This window comes from Entamoeba dispar, genomic scaffold (genome assembly GCF_000209125.1).
Source record: "Entamoeba dispar SAW760 scf_1105229460075 genomic scaffold, whole genome shotgun sequence".
Lineage (NCBI taxonomy): Eukaryota > Evosea > Mastigamoebida > Endamoebidae > Entamoeba > Entamoeba dispar.
In genome coordinates, this window is record NW_001854011.1 from 1 (window position 1) to 12,709 (window position 12,709).

At 29.8% G+C, this 12,709-nt stretch overlaps 9 protein-coding genes across 9 annotated transcripts, besides 6 other annotated features; 4 read left to right on the forward strand and 5 right to left on the reverse strand.

The window, feature by feature from the left end:
• Positions 1-298: 298 nt before the first annotated feature.
• Positions 299-382: a sequence feature (AT_rich).
• A 193-nt stretch (positions 383-575) lies between these two features.
• EDI_113890 (uncharacterized protein) lies at positions 576-1,016 on the reverse strand (the record flags this gene model as incomplete). The annotated part of the gene is made up of 1 exon (XM_001736752.1): positions 576-1,016. One exon carries the CDS (start codon positions 1,014-1,016, stop codon positions 576-578), a length of 441 nt encoding a protein of 146 aa, XP_001736804.1.
• Positions 1,017-1,253: 237 nt separating this feature from the next.
• EDI_113900 (uncharacterized protein) lies at positions 1,254-2,144 on the reverse strand (the record flags this gene model as incomplete). The annotated part of the gene is made up of 1 exon (XM_001736753.1): positions 1,254-2,144. The coding sequence occupies one exon, from the start codon at positions 2,142-2,144 to the stop codon at positions 1,254-1,256; it is 891 nt and encodes a 296-aa protein (XP_001736805.1).
• A 21-nt stretch (positions 2,145-2,165) lies between these two features.
• Positions 2,166-3,911, forward strand: EDI_113910 (uncharacterized protein; the record flags this gene model as incomplete). The annotated part of the gene is made up of 1 exon (XM_001736754.1): positions 2,166-3,911. One exon carries the CDS (start codon positions 2,166-2,168, stop codon positions 3,909-3,911), a length of 1,746 nt encoding a protein of 581 aa, XP_001736806.1.
• A 24-nt stretch (positions 3,912-3,935) lies between these two features.
• On the forward strand, positions 3,936-7,575 carry EDI_113920 (uncharacterized protein; the record flags this gene model as incomplete). The annotated part of the gene is made up of 3 exons (XM_001736755.1): positions 3,936-4,054; positions 4,105-4,860; positions 4,974-7,575. The coding sequence occupies 3 exons, from the start codon at positions 3,936-3,938 to the stop codon at positions 7,573-7,575; spliced, it is 3,477 nt and encodes a 1,158-aa protein (XP_001736807.1).
• Positions 7,576-7,638: 63 nt separating this feature from the next.
• On the reverse strand, positions 7,639-9,237 carry EDI_113930 (uncharacterized protein; the record flags this gene model as incomplete). Its single annotated transcript, XM_001736756.1, has 1 exon — positions 7,639-9,237. One exon carries the CDS (start codon positions 9,235-9,237, stop codon positions 7,639-7,641), a length of 1,599 nt encoding a protein of 532 aa, XP_001736808.1.
• Positions 7,653-7,699: a microsatellite.
• Positions 9,238-9,347: 110 nt separating the features above from the next.
• Positions 9,348-9,370: a sequence feature (AT_rich).
• Positions 9,369-9,887, forward strand: EDI_113940 (uncharacterized protein; the record flags this gene model as incomplete). The annotated part of the gene is made up of 1 exon (XM_001736757.1): positions 9,369-9,887. The coding sequence occupies one exon, from the start codon at positions 9,369-9,371 to the stop codon at positions 9,885-9,887; it is 519 nt and encodes a 172-aa protein (XP_001736809.1).
• An 89-nt stretch (positions 9,888-9,976) lies between these two features.
• Positions 9,977-10,044: a sequence feature (AT_rich).
• Positions 10,039-10,344, reverse strand: EDI_113950 (uncharacterized protein; the record flags this gene model as incomplete). The annotated part of the gene is made up of 1 exon (XM_001736758.1): positions 10,039-10,344. The coding sequence occupies one exon, from the start codon at positions 10,342-10,344 to the stop codon at positions 10,039-10,041; it is 306 nt and encodes a 101-aa protein (XP_001736810.1).
• Positions 10,345-10,408: 64 nt separating this feature from the next.
• Positions 10,409-10,429: a sequence feature (AT_rich).
• A 113-nt stretch (positions 10,430-10,542) lies between these two features.
• EDI_113960 (uncharacterized protein) lies at positions 10,543-10,869 on the forward strand (the record flags this gene model as incomplete). Its single annotated transcript, XM_001736759.1, has 1 exon — positions 10,543-10,869. One exon carries the CDS (start codon positions 10,543-10,545, stop codon positions 10,867-10,869), a length of 327 nt encoding a protein of 108 aa, XP_001736811.1.
• Positions 10,870-11,075: 206 nt separating this feature from the next.
• EDI_113970 (uncharacterized protein) lies at positions 11,076-11,813 on the reverse strand (the record flags this gene model as incomplete). The annotated part of the gene is made up of 1 exon (XM_001736760.1): positions 11,076-11,813. One exon carries the CDS (start codon positions 11,811-11,813, stop codon positions 11,076-11,078), a length of 738 nt encoding a protein of 245 aa, XP_001736812.1.
• A 544-nt stretch (positions 11,814-12,357) lies between these two features.
• Positions 12,358-12,441: a sequence feature (AT_rich).
• Between the last annotated feature and the right edge of the window lie 268 nt (positions 12,442-12,709).

The following is a 12,709-nucleotide window of genomic DNA, read 5'->3' on the forward strand; positions in this document are numbered from 1 at the left end:
TATATTTCACAATGAAATGACTATGTGTTTCTAAAAATAGAACACAGCAATGATCACAAAAACGAGTGTGATGACGTGACAACTATAAATAGAATTTGACGTGGAGACATGTCAGATTTATAAAAATAGAATCGAATGACGTGGTAACACATCAATGAGGTTAAATAAAAACTCAATTGACGTAATCAATACGTGGTTAAAACTCAAAGAATTATGGGATAGATAACACAAAAATCTAAAAATTAGTCAGCACAAAATCTTAAAAACTCAAAATGAAAAGTCAGATGACTCACTGACCAAATTTATAGTAAAATTATAATAAAAATATTATAAAATATAATAAAAATATATAGTCAGTAAAATATATATATATATATTTTTTGGGGTGTCAGAGTCAGAATAAGAATAAAATTGACACACTAACTGACCAATATGGGATATATAACATAAAATTCCTTTGCTTGATTTAATGTTATCAGTTATCAGGAAATCGTTACATGCACTTCCCTTCGGTTGTTATTTCACTCTTATTTTCCTGACAACTGACAACCTTAAATTTTCACAAAGAAATTGAATTAAATGTTTATTATTGAAGGATCGAACATATCCAGAGATAGGTAAATTGAATTGCCTGATTCGAAAGGGATGTTTAGCTTCAGCTCTTTATATTGTTGACTTGTTGAAGTATTTGTATTTGAAAGAAGAAGGTTTCCTGGAGATGAAATTGAAATAAAAATTCCATGTGAATTTGGATAAAGTGTTATTGGAGTACTTTCTTGGGATGGAGTTTTCATTGTTATTGATACTTTTTCCATGTTCGTTGTTCCTTCTGTTACTTTGAAAAGTATTGCGAAGAAGCCTCCTTGTAATGCGTTTGTTGGTATTCCATAATCATGTTCTGATGTGTCTGCGTTTTTTATAAGTGCATAATAAATATTTGAATTTGTTTTTATTGTTTGGGCATCTACTGCATCGGAATCCATATCAGTTGTTGATGAATATAAATGTGGAATCATTTCTGCGAATGTGATAGTTGTAGTTGTTGAATCTTCTATGTATGTTGGATTTCCTGAAAGTTGTTTGAATGGTATAAGTAAATTTTGTGTTTGATCTTCTGGAAAGTTTTCTAATCTATATGTTGTTTTTTCACTTATGATATCAAAGTAAGATTGACCAGCATCTTTAATTTCTTGTGCTAATGAAGTGACGTTGTATATTTCTTCCATTAAAATGAAAATAAAAAGATTAAAGAGTTATTTAAATATTGTGTGGTAGAAGAAGTACAGGTCTATAAAGTCTCTTGGTTCTGAGAATTCTTCAACGTATGAAACAAATAATGCTCTATCATTTTTTGATGAGTCCATACATCGTAATATAACTGTTGATGTGTCTTCTTCTAATACGTGAACCCATGTAAGTACTCCTTTTCGTATTGGAATTGATGTTGAACGTTGTAATTGAATGTATGCTTCATTGTCTGATCCTTTCCACATTATTATGAATGCCCATGAAGAAGATAATGTGATTGATGCAGTGTCTGAATATCCTATAAATCTTCCCCATCTATTTGTCCATTTGATATCACTTTCTGTTGTTGGTCCATATACAATAATTGTTGATATTTCTCTTAAGTTTTGTATATGTGAAGTGTTTAAGTAATAACAATTTAATTTATCTATGAAATATTGTAAAACATTTACATTTATTGTTACTTTAGAAATACCATCTGTTGAAGGACTTGGAGTGTAATTATATGTTCCATTATCTGAAATATTTGCTGTTATTTCGTTAAATACTGGTTGTGGTACATTTATATTAATTGTTGCTTTAGATATTCCATCATAATTTGTATCTGGTAGCAGTGTTTGTGTTCCTCTTGTTGTGTAAGTAATTGTTTTTTCTTGTAATGATTGTTGAGGTACAATAATGTTAATTTTAGCTTGTGAAATTCCTTCATAACCATCATCTGGTACTAAATCTTTAATACCATTTGATGTATAAGTAATTGTTTTTTGTTGTAAATTAGGTGAAGAAGGAAAATTGTATAAAGTATATTTATTTTTTTCTGAAATAATATTAAAAGTATCAGAATTTGTTGTTTCTAATTGTTTTTTAATATCTGTTATGTCATATAGTTCTTGCATCTTAACTTATTATTCATTTAGATGAGATCTGCTGCTAATTCCACCAATGGACGTGATGCTATGAAACCAAGAAAAAATGTTGATGTTGTTAAAAGAAGTTCACAACAAGAGTTAACTGCTACTATTCCAGTGAGTGATTCATGGGAAGGTAAAATTGATATTACTGGTGTTACTGGAATTGGTAATGATGTTCATACTATTGGTTCATTAGGTTTATTAAGTAAGAGTCTTGTATTTAGAGAATTATGTGATTGTTTTGATCAATTTAAAATTATGGATGTACATATTTGTGGTGATGTTACTAAAGGTGTAAGTGCTAATGTTTCATTTAATACTGTTTGGAATACAAATTATGCTTATAGAGTAAGTACTGATAATGGTGTTAATTATACTTCTTATACATATAACGATTTTATTAAATTAATTACTACTGGTGATTTGACTGAAGCTGAACAATCAAATAACTTACTTACTTATTTAAATACAAATTATTCATATGGTAAAGCTATTAATAAACCTTCTAATGAACAAGGAAGTATTGTTACACAAGAAATAACATTTCCTTGTATTTATGGAATGGCTGCTAGACGTACAATTCCTAATGGATTTTATCAAAATGTAATTGGAAGTAATACTTATTATAGTGAACCATCTTATGATGAGTTTTCTTCTTATTCTTCTTATATTTATCAATCTAAAATGCCAGGTGCACCAATGCATTTATCATTAGATATTCAAGGTGTTAGTAGTAGTGAAAAGATGATGACAATTCCAACAATTATGAGTGGTAAATTATATGAATTTAAACCAGAATTACAGAATGGTAGATTTATTCCTTGTGTATTGTATGGTGCAAAAGCTCAATTGCCTGGTATGACTGGTGATGAAAATAATCGTATGTTGAGTGTTGTTCAATATTTTGATGAAAATCAATCAGAATGGAATACTGCTTCAAGTGTTAAACAGACTAATACTGTTGTTCTTGAGAAAGGTGCTGAACCAACTGAACAAGCTCCTAATGATTTATATGCTATATTAAAAGAAGGTGTTAAAATTGAAATAACTGAAATCAGAGGTACCAGACTCGATTTTATTGATAATAATCAATGGACTGCTTATTTGAATCAGGTTAGTACTAATGCTAGTTTAACAATTAATGATAGTTATATTCTTAAAGTTATGGGATATATTACAGTAAGATTTAAGCAATTGAGAACAACTAAGAATGAAATTGTTGAATCGTTTTCTTTCTTACATTGGTATATTTCTGATGGTTCAAGTGTATTAAATGAAATGATTCCTCTTACTGGAAAAGGACATTATGAAAATGATTATATGTATTTTGATATTTATATTAGAAAACCTAATGAGAATTGGAATAATGCTATTACTAATGCTTCTTATAGTAATAATGATTATGTTTATGCTATTCTTATGGGAAGTGTTAGTAATGCTCTTAGAATTTATTCTTATGGTGTTGCTAGCGATTCTTCTGATTTTGATATGAATAATTTCTTTGATGATGTTATTGGTACTACTTATGAAAATAACTATTCTATTGCTGTTGGAGTTAAATATAAGAATAGTGTTATTAGTAATTCTGGTAAATTTACTATGAATGGTGGTGGACTTAATATTGGAAGATCTACTTCTGATGATTATATTGCTGCTGTTTTTACGAATAATAATACATCCATTTCTTCTACTTATGTTAGTAAAGTTGATTCTTTATCTGGTAAGACTGTGCCTTTATTATATGTGAACTAATTGATCTATTATTTTCATTTGGTTATGCCAAGAAGAATGCGAGGTAGACGTATTATGAGAAGAAGAGGAAGGAGAAGTACTTTAAGAAGACAAGCATTTGGTAATTTTGCAAGTGCAATGCAACAAAGAGATTCTACTAAGTAGTAATCTCTGTACAAGAAGATGTTAATATTAATGTACCTATTGGTTCAAGTGAAGCTACATTAATTAGAAATGTAAATGCTATTCTTACTTCTACTCAATATTTTGAAAATTATATGGGAATGTATGATCAATATAAAGTTAATGCTGTTAGAGCATCACTTGAAATGACATTTATTGGTAATGGTTTATTGAATAGTGCTACTTTCCCTTCTATTTGTACTGCATGGGATAGAAATGGTGTTAAAATTAAAGTAGTTGAAGTTAATGGTACTAAATATTTTGGAGTACCTGATTATGGTGTTGTATCAAGTTATTCATCTGCAAATGAAAAGACATTGTATTATGGAAGTAGATGGGGTGTTATTAGACAATTAGATGCTGCATCAATGATGGAAAAATCAATGTATTTACCAACAACAAATACTAAACAAGTATTATCACAAGATAATATGTATAGTGCATGGAATCCTCAATTACTTATTTCACTTAAAGCTCCACAAGCTGTTGCTGCTATGAATGCTTGTACTTTAACTATTCATTGGCAATTTGATGTTACATTAAGAGGATTAAGAAAAGTTCTTGTTCCAAATTCACAAATATTTAAACCATATTCTGGATTTATTGGTTATGCTAAAAATAATATGGGATTAGTTGTTCCTTCTGCTGCTGATGCTTCTGCTTATATTGTAGTTGGAAATGCTGATAATAGTAGTAAACCTTCTATTAATCCTGATACAGTATATAATGCAAGTGATTCTAGTTATACTAATGGAGGAATTGTAATGCCTAACAATGGTATGCCTGAGTCAAATCCTAATCTTTAATCTACTTATTTTTAATGAATCGTTATTTTGATGTTATACAACCTCATTGGAATCGTTTTAAACGTAAAAAATTAAGACGTGGTTATAAAAGAAGAATTTATGATGATGAAGATGAAGAATATCATACTAATTGGTCTGGTTATCGTACACAATTTAGATATAATAGACAGCCTATTGATAATGAAGTTCAATTTTATCGATATGGTGTACGTCCTTATGTACCTTATGATAGATATTCTAAAAATGATGAAGAAGAAGAAAAAGATAGAGTTAAACCTCGACAACCACTGAGTGAAGATGAACGAAATAAAATTAAACAAGAAATGAGAGATGAAATGAAACAACAAATTAGAGATAATAATAGACAGCAGCAGGGTGTTAATCAATCGTTACAACAACAAATTAATGATGCTAATCGTATTGCTAATGAAGCTAAATTAAAAGCTCAAATTGCTGATAGTGATTTAGATGAATATGCTGAACGTACTGAAAAACGATTCAATGATTATAGACAGAAGTTTATTACATATGATACGTATCAAGAAACTCTTCAAGATCAAATAAATTATAATACACGTGAAATACGTGATATTAAAGAAGCTGTTAAGAAAGGTAGTTTAGATCAACAAGAAGCTAATAGGAGAATTAAGAAGATTAAAAATAAACAAAAGCAATTAGAACAACAACAAATTGAACTTAATCGTAATCAAAATATGTTTATTACTAGAGATGAAATGCGTGCTTATCAGAATTATTTGAATTCTAAATTTGATCAGACGGATAATCGTTTACAAGAATTGGGATATTATGTTAATAATGTTAAAAATATGGATAATCGTATTGATGGTATTGAAAATATTTTAAATGCTCATCGAGTTACAATGGGACAGTTGATGAATATTATTGCTAGGAATAAACGAGAAACTGATGCTACGCTCGCTACTTTAAGTAATGAAAATAAATTATTATATAGAGGTCAAAATGATCTTGCTAGAGCTATTATGCAATATGAAGGTGAAAATCAAATTCTTAGAAAAACGGTTTTTGATCTTACTGCGTATTTGACTAATTTAAAGGTGGTTAGTCCAGATCAATATAAACGTGAACAGGATCAGATTTTAAATTATATCCAACATTTAAATGAACGTATTGAATATAATCAACGATCTCTTGTCAACGCTAAAGATAATCAACAACATTTTGAAAAAGATTTTGAATATATGAAGCAGAATGCATTGGTTGTTGAAAAGAAAGTTAATAATGAAGTATTTAGACAACAAAATAACGATGTGTATTTTGAAAGATGGAAACCTATTATAAGTATTTGTAATAAAGTTGGTGGAAATTTAAAAATCGATAAAGATGAATTATATAAATATGTTTATAGTATTTCTGATCCGGCTGAACGTACTAAGGTAATAAGAACACTTGACGCACAATTTGCTGCAGTTGCTAGAGGTTTTAGATTGTATAATCAAAATCCTAATACTGATATATCAAATATGGTTAATAATATTAATAATATACAAACTGCTTATGGAGAAGGTAATAGAGATTATAACGCTGCTCAAAATTATAAAGAAGGTAAACAAAAGGTTGTAGTTGTTATTCCTGTTGCTACACGTGCTGATAAGGTTCATGTATCTCAACCCGAAATCGTTGAAGATAGAGAGTTTGCAAAGGCTTTTATTGGAAAGAATCGTATTGCTTCTCAAGCTTTTACTGGCTTTAAACAACAGCGTTTTCTCGAGTATAATGCTGAACGTGGGTTATTTGATGAAGTATATAAGGTATTTGCTCAGGTTGAAAAGAAAGTTGGTGCTCATGAAGGTAGAGTACACAAAAATAATAAATATACACAACGATATTTTGAGACTGTAGATTATGTTATAAAACAGTATACTGATCCTTCTGCTAGTTCTAATGATCGAAGACAAGCATATGAACTTCTTAAAAAGGATGCTACTAATTTTATGAATGCGTATGATGCAGCTACTGAACATGATAATGTTTCTAAACAACAACAATTATTAATTGAAAATGGTGTTCAATCTGGTTCTTTGAGTCTGGCTTTACGTAATCCTAAAGTACAAGAGAATTTACAAGAATATTATACACGTACTCAGAAGGATTATTATAATCAAGTTAATCGAGATGAACAAGCTAAACAAAATGGTCAAGTTACTAAAGTTGATAATACTGTTAAAAGTAATGATGATTATATTAAAGACCTCACTAATCCTAAAAAGAATAAACCTGGATATAAACCAAGTGCTGTTGTAATGGAAGTAGATGAAGATTTGTTGAAGGATTTGAATATTGTTACTCTCGGAGAAGAGACTCAAGTTCCTACTCAAGCATTGACTGATGTTAAACCATTAGTACTTAAAGATAAAACGGGTAAACCTTTACTTAAGGATAAACAGACTCAACAAACTATTGGATTTGATTATAGACCTCCTCAAATTACTAATAAACCTAAACAACCAAAACTTGAATATAATTATGAACCACAGCAGTTGTTAGAATATCCATATCAACAATATCAGATGGATTATCCAGAAAAAAAGCCAAAGGCTCCTTCTATTGATGGTGCTTCATTTGATCCATCTACTACTCAACCACACCAGACTAATCCTGCTGATGATCCAAAATATAAAAGAAGACCGGAAATAAGACGTTTTGAATTTAAATAATTCAATTATTTTTAATCATAGATGATATCCATATCATTATCTTTTCCATTAAATGGATGTGTTCTAATGGAGCGTTTTCATTGTCATAATCATCATCTTCGTCGTCATACTCATCATCTTCTTCCATGTATTCGTCGTTTGTTTATTGAAGTAACTACTTCTCTGTTTTTCATATTGTGACATTGTTTCTCTTTCGAAGTTGTTAAAATCTTCTTTTGTCATGCCGAGTGGGTTATCTGTTTGGTATTCTTCTAAGTCTTCATTCCACTCTTCTATCATGCTTGCATTGTCTTCTTGTGATTCATTTAGTAATTTTTTCATCTTTTTATCTTTCTTTGCCTCTGTTAATTTTTCTGTTAGTCCTTCTAAGAACTCTTCGTCGTAACCAAGTGATTCCATTAAACTGGTTACTCTTTTGTAAAATGAAACATGTTCTATTGGATTGGTTTCTTCCGAGTCTTGTTCATCTGGAATATCTTTAATACTATCATACTTTTCTTGTAGGTCTTCCATGGCATTGTAGTTTTCTTCTTGTTTTTCCATGTCTTCGGGATCTTTATATAATTTCTTGTCTATAAATACTGTGAGTGAGTTCCTTTTCCACCAATTATAACCACCGTTGTATTTCATTAAGTCTACGACTCCTTCATATTCTTTTTGATTTAATAAATGTATACAAGGACGGGCGGTTACAATGGCTTTGGAGTACTTTACATTTACCATCGTTTTCTTGTTTATAGTAGATGTAATGGCTTTGATTAATCTTAATAAATTCTTATCATAATTTATATCATCAAATAATATAAAACGGTAATTCTGTTCATCGTCGTATGCGTCGAATAAGGAGTCTCCTCTTAGCATGAAAGTGTTGTATTTTAAAAATATTTCTTGTATTGCGAATTCAGTCTTACCCGTTTTAGTAGGACCTACTATGAACAGGTTTCCCATTCTGTATTTGTTTCCTTGTGCGCATTTTAACCACTTTCGTATTGTCTGTATCTCTTCCATATCTTCTCTCCATGGAAGTAAATCTGTTCTGGTGTAATTCTCTATATCAAGACGTCTAGCGTTCTTTCTCATCCAACGTGCTTTTATTTTTCCTTCTTGTTGGATGTATTTCTCGGCATTAATATCTAATAAGTTTTTTTCCAATTCGTTAAAATCTTGGTAAGAATCTAGGTCGTTTAATGCGTTTATCCAGGTTTGTTTTAGGTCTTCTTTTAGTGTTGGATCTCCCTTATACATACCTTGTCCTTTTTTCGTTATATATTTGATGATGTTGGATATATCGCCCGTCCTTGATGTATATGAATTAACACGTGAATACCAGAACGTTTGTTGTGTTCCGTCTGAATGTTTAATAATTGGGCGAGCTTTGAATGAACGAGGCCTTTTGGTTACTATGAGTAAGTGTTGATGTGGACGCGGATTTATCTCGTCTTTCTCTACAGGCGAGATGTGTGCATATTGTAAGTTATTAGTGGGACCTGCAATACGATCTATAACTTCCTTGAATTGTGTTTGGTTACTAATTTCGTCACCCCATAAGGTTAAGTACATATATCTTGAGGTGAAGTGTAAAGCTTTGTTGTGAGCAAGAGTTTCTTTTAGGTGGACTTCGTCTAGTTTTGTTGGTTCGTTGTGGAATTCTTGTGTTGACATAAATAAATAATGTTTGGCGTGAACTATTTATATAATCTGTTGAGGTTTTTGTTGCGTGTCGGTGACATCATTGAATGGAGTTGGGTTATTTAACCCTTTCTATGAACTTGAAAAAATAAAAAATAAATATTATGTCCTCTTTTAATAGACCACATGACGATATCTTTAACGATGTTGCATCAATGGACTTAATTGATGTATACACAGAATCTCAAACTGAACCCGGTATAAATGGCTTCCTTAAGAAATTTTATTATACAATGAAGGAGCCCTCTTATATCGATTGGAAATTAAATTCAAGTGATAAGGTTAAAACGGATGAAGAGCGTCAGGATTTAATCAGAAATAAATTGGAGTGTATTAGACGATGTGAACAAATATCTCGTTACTTGGATGAGAATGGAATCGGACTAAATTCTTTCAACGCTTGGAATAGGAAGTTTAATATTAAGAAGGGTAAAAAGTGTATTAACCAAGATACTATACCAGAATGGATAAGAAAGTATTCAAAAAAGAATGATGCGGATGATGATAATGCTTGTATTAATGACGAGGTGAGTGAACAAAAATCAAAGCGAGCTTTATTAAAGCCTGTTAAATCTAAGGACGAAGAGAAGAAGCCGAAGAAAGCTGATAGTAGTGATGAGTAATTTACTTTTCTTTATAATGTTGTTTGTTTAATTGTTTTGTAAACGTAATGATATTGATAAATTTAACACCCTCCGTTAGGAGGGCTTCCTTTTTATTAAAAAAAAATAACAAGAAAAAAATAAACATAAATTTTATAATCAGAATAAATTATTATTTCATGTGTTCTTTATATTCTGGATTATAGAAGAATTTGATTTCTCCTAATATTGTCTGAAGTCTAGTAAAATCGACTAATAAAACCGGAAGATCGTTATAGAATATTTCTAAGTAGTCAAAGAGTTGTTTGTTGTAATTGTATTCGTTATTAAACATTACTTGTTTGGCCCAATAAGCTATTGTGTATATCAGACTTCTTCCGTCTTCAGTTAAGTTTGTTGTTAATTGATATCTGATTTCATTCTTTAATTCTGATATTTTTGATTCGATTATTGCACGAACTGTCTGGGGTGTTTCCATGTTTTGACGATGAATATATCAGTTCTGATAATGTTTAAATACCCAAAAGAAATTCCTCATCGTGTTAAATATATTATAAAAAATTGTCTGTTTTGTGTCTGGATGACAAATAAATTGTCTGTTTGATGTTTTCTCTTACGTGGATATTTGTATGCACAGTCATTTAAACTTAAAACTGATTAATGATTGTATAACATTATGTCTTATACTCTTGAAGAACGCTGTGAATTATATCCATTGGAAGAGATAGCTGTTAATGCTCTTTATGAATATTATTCTGATTTGGGGGATTTGCAAAATATGTGTGATGACATGAAGATATTATGTGAGAAAGAGCAAATTACTACAAGTGGAAGTGATAAATATGGTAAGTTGATTGAGGATGAAGCATTTTTAATAGAAGATATCGCAAAATTGTCTAATGAAATGCTTGTTAAACATAAAAATGTCATAGATGCTTTTAGAACCTGTAGAGCAGTTCGTGAATTGAAAAGGAAAGATTTTACTAAACCCAAAAAAAAATAATTAAATTCTTTTTAGTTGTTTATTCTAGGAATTTTACAATCAGCTCTGCAACGATAATACATATTGTTAGTATAAGTAATACGATTGCTGCTGCTATAGAATAACATATTCTCATTAATAACTTTGGTTGTCTGTGTTCTAATTTCTTGATAAAGCTGTTTTCTGTATCTTCCATTAATAAATATCAAATGAGAATAATCAGTTAATTACTTCTTAGAGCTCGTCTTTTCTGTTATTAGTTTAACGTAGAAGTCAATATAACACTGGTTTAGCTTTGACAAATCTTCTTTCTTTTTGTACATTTCTAATTCTACTTGTCTTCCTCTTTTGACTATTCTTTTAAATTGTGTTTCTGAATCTCCACAATATAATAGAACGAATATGCTTCCATCTGTTATACCTAGCATTGCGGAATGAATAAATACGTTAATTAATGCTTCTTGTGCTATTTCGACTGAAATTCGTGAAGTGTCTATATTTATAATCGAGACATTGTTGTTGGTTAATAACGGTATTTCATATCTTCTATAAATTTGCTCTAGACGTTGTTTTAATTTATCTCTTTCTTCTTTTGTCAAGCGGTTTTTGTCTTTGCAGCATATTTCTAAAGCTTCACTGGGATGTCTATCCCATAATATAAAATCGGCGTTTTCGTAAATGGGACTGTTTAAATGTTTTTCATAACAGTTTAATACGTATGTTTGAAATTCATAATCGGTAATCAAACCATTGAATAATTGTTTTAATTTGATAATTCCTTCTTTGTCGTAATCGATGTAATCTTTTATAAATAACGTGTTTGTATAATAATCCATGTATTCGTGTAATAAGTTTAACATTGTTGTTTTACCCGTTGCAATTCCACCTCCTATAAAAATATGTTGTTTTTTATATTCATATTTTGATATATGTTTATTGTTGATTGATTCATTGTTAATGCTCATTTGTTGTATTAACTTGTTTAATTTGTATAAAATGATAATAGATTGTTCTCGTTTATTTATTTTGTTGATTACATATGTATTACTAATCGTTGTATTCTATTTGACATTGTTTATTTTATTATATCTTGTTTAATCGTCATTCTAATTCCTCATCGCTGTCGTAATACCTCACCTTTCTCTTGTTGTTTATTTGATTTTTTATGTTTCTCTGCTTCTTTATGTTTCTATGTTACATTTTCTTCTTATTTCGGCACCTTTTTTTCACCATAATTCCTCACCATTTGAAAATTTTGAACGTTATTTTCAACCATGCCACATGTACGTTACTATATAAACTAGGGTCAGCGATCTAATAATTCAGTTGCGCTGACTTTTATGTTATACACCACTCGTTGTTATTTTGTGTTACTTTATTAATGTTGTTATACTATTCATTATACTAACATTTTTAGTGTTTCTTTTTTATTCCCATAATTTTATGTTATATATCCCATATTGGTCAGTTAGTGTGTCAATTTTATTCTTATTCTGACTCTGACACCCCAAAAAATATATATATATATATTTTACTGACTATATATTTTTATTATATTTTATAATATTTTTATTATAATTTTACTATAAATTTGGTCAGTGAGTCATCTGACTTTTCATTTTGAGTTTTTAAGATTTTGTGCTGACTAATTTTTAGATTTTTGTGTTATCTATCCCATAATTCTTTGAGTTTTAACCACGTATTGATTACGTCAATTGAGTTTTTATTTAACCTCATTGATGTGTTACCACGTCATTCGATTCTATTTTTATAAATCTGACATGTCTCCACGTCAAATTCTATTTATAGTTGTCACGTCATCACACTCGTTTTTGTGATCATTGCTGTGTTCTATTTTTAG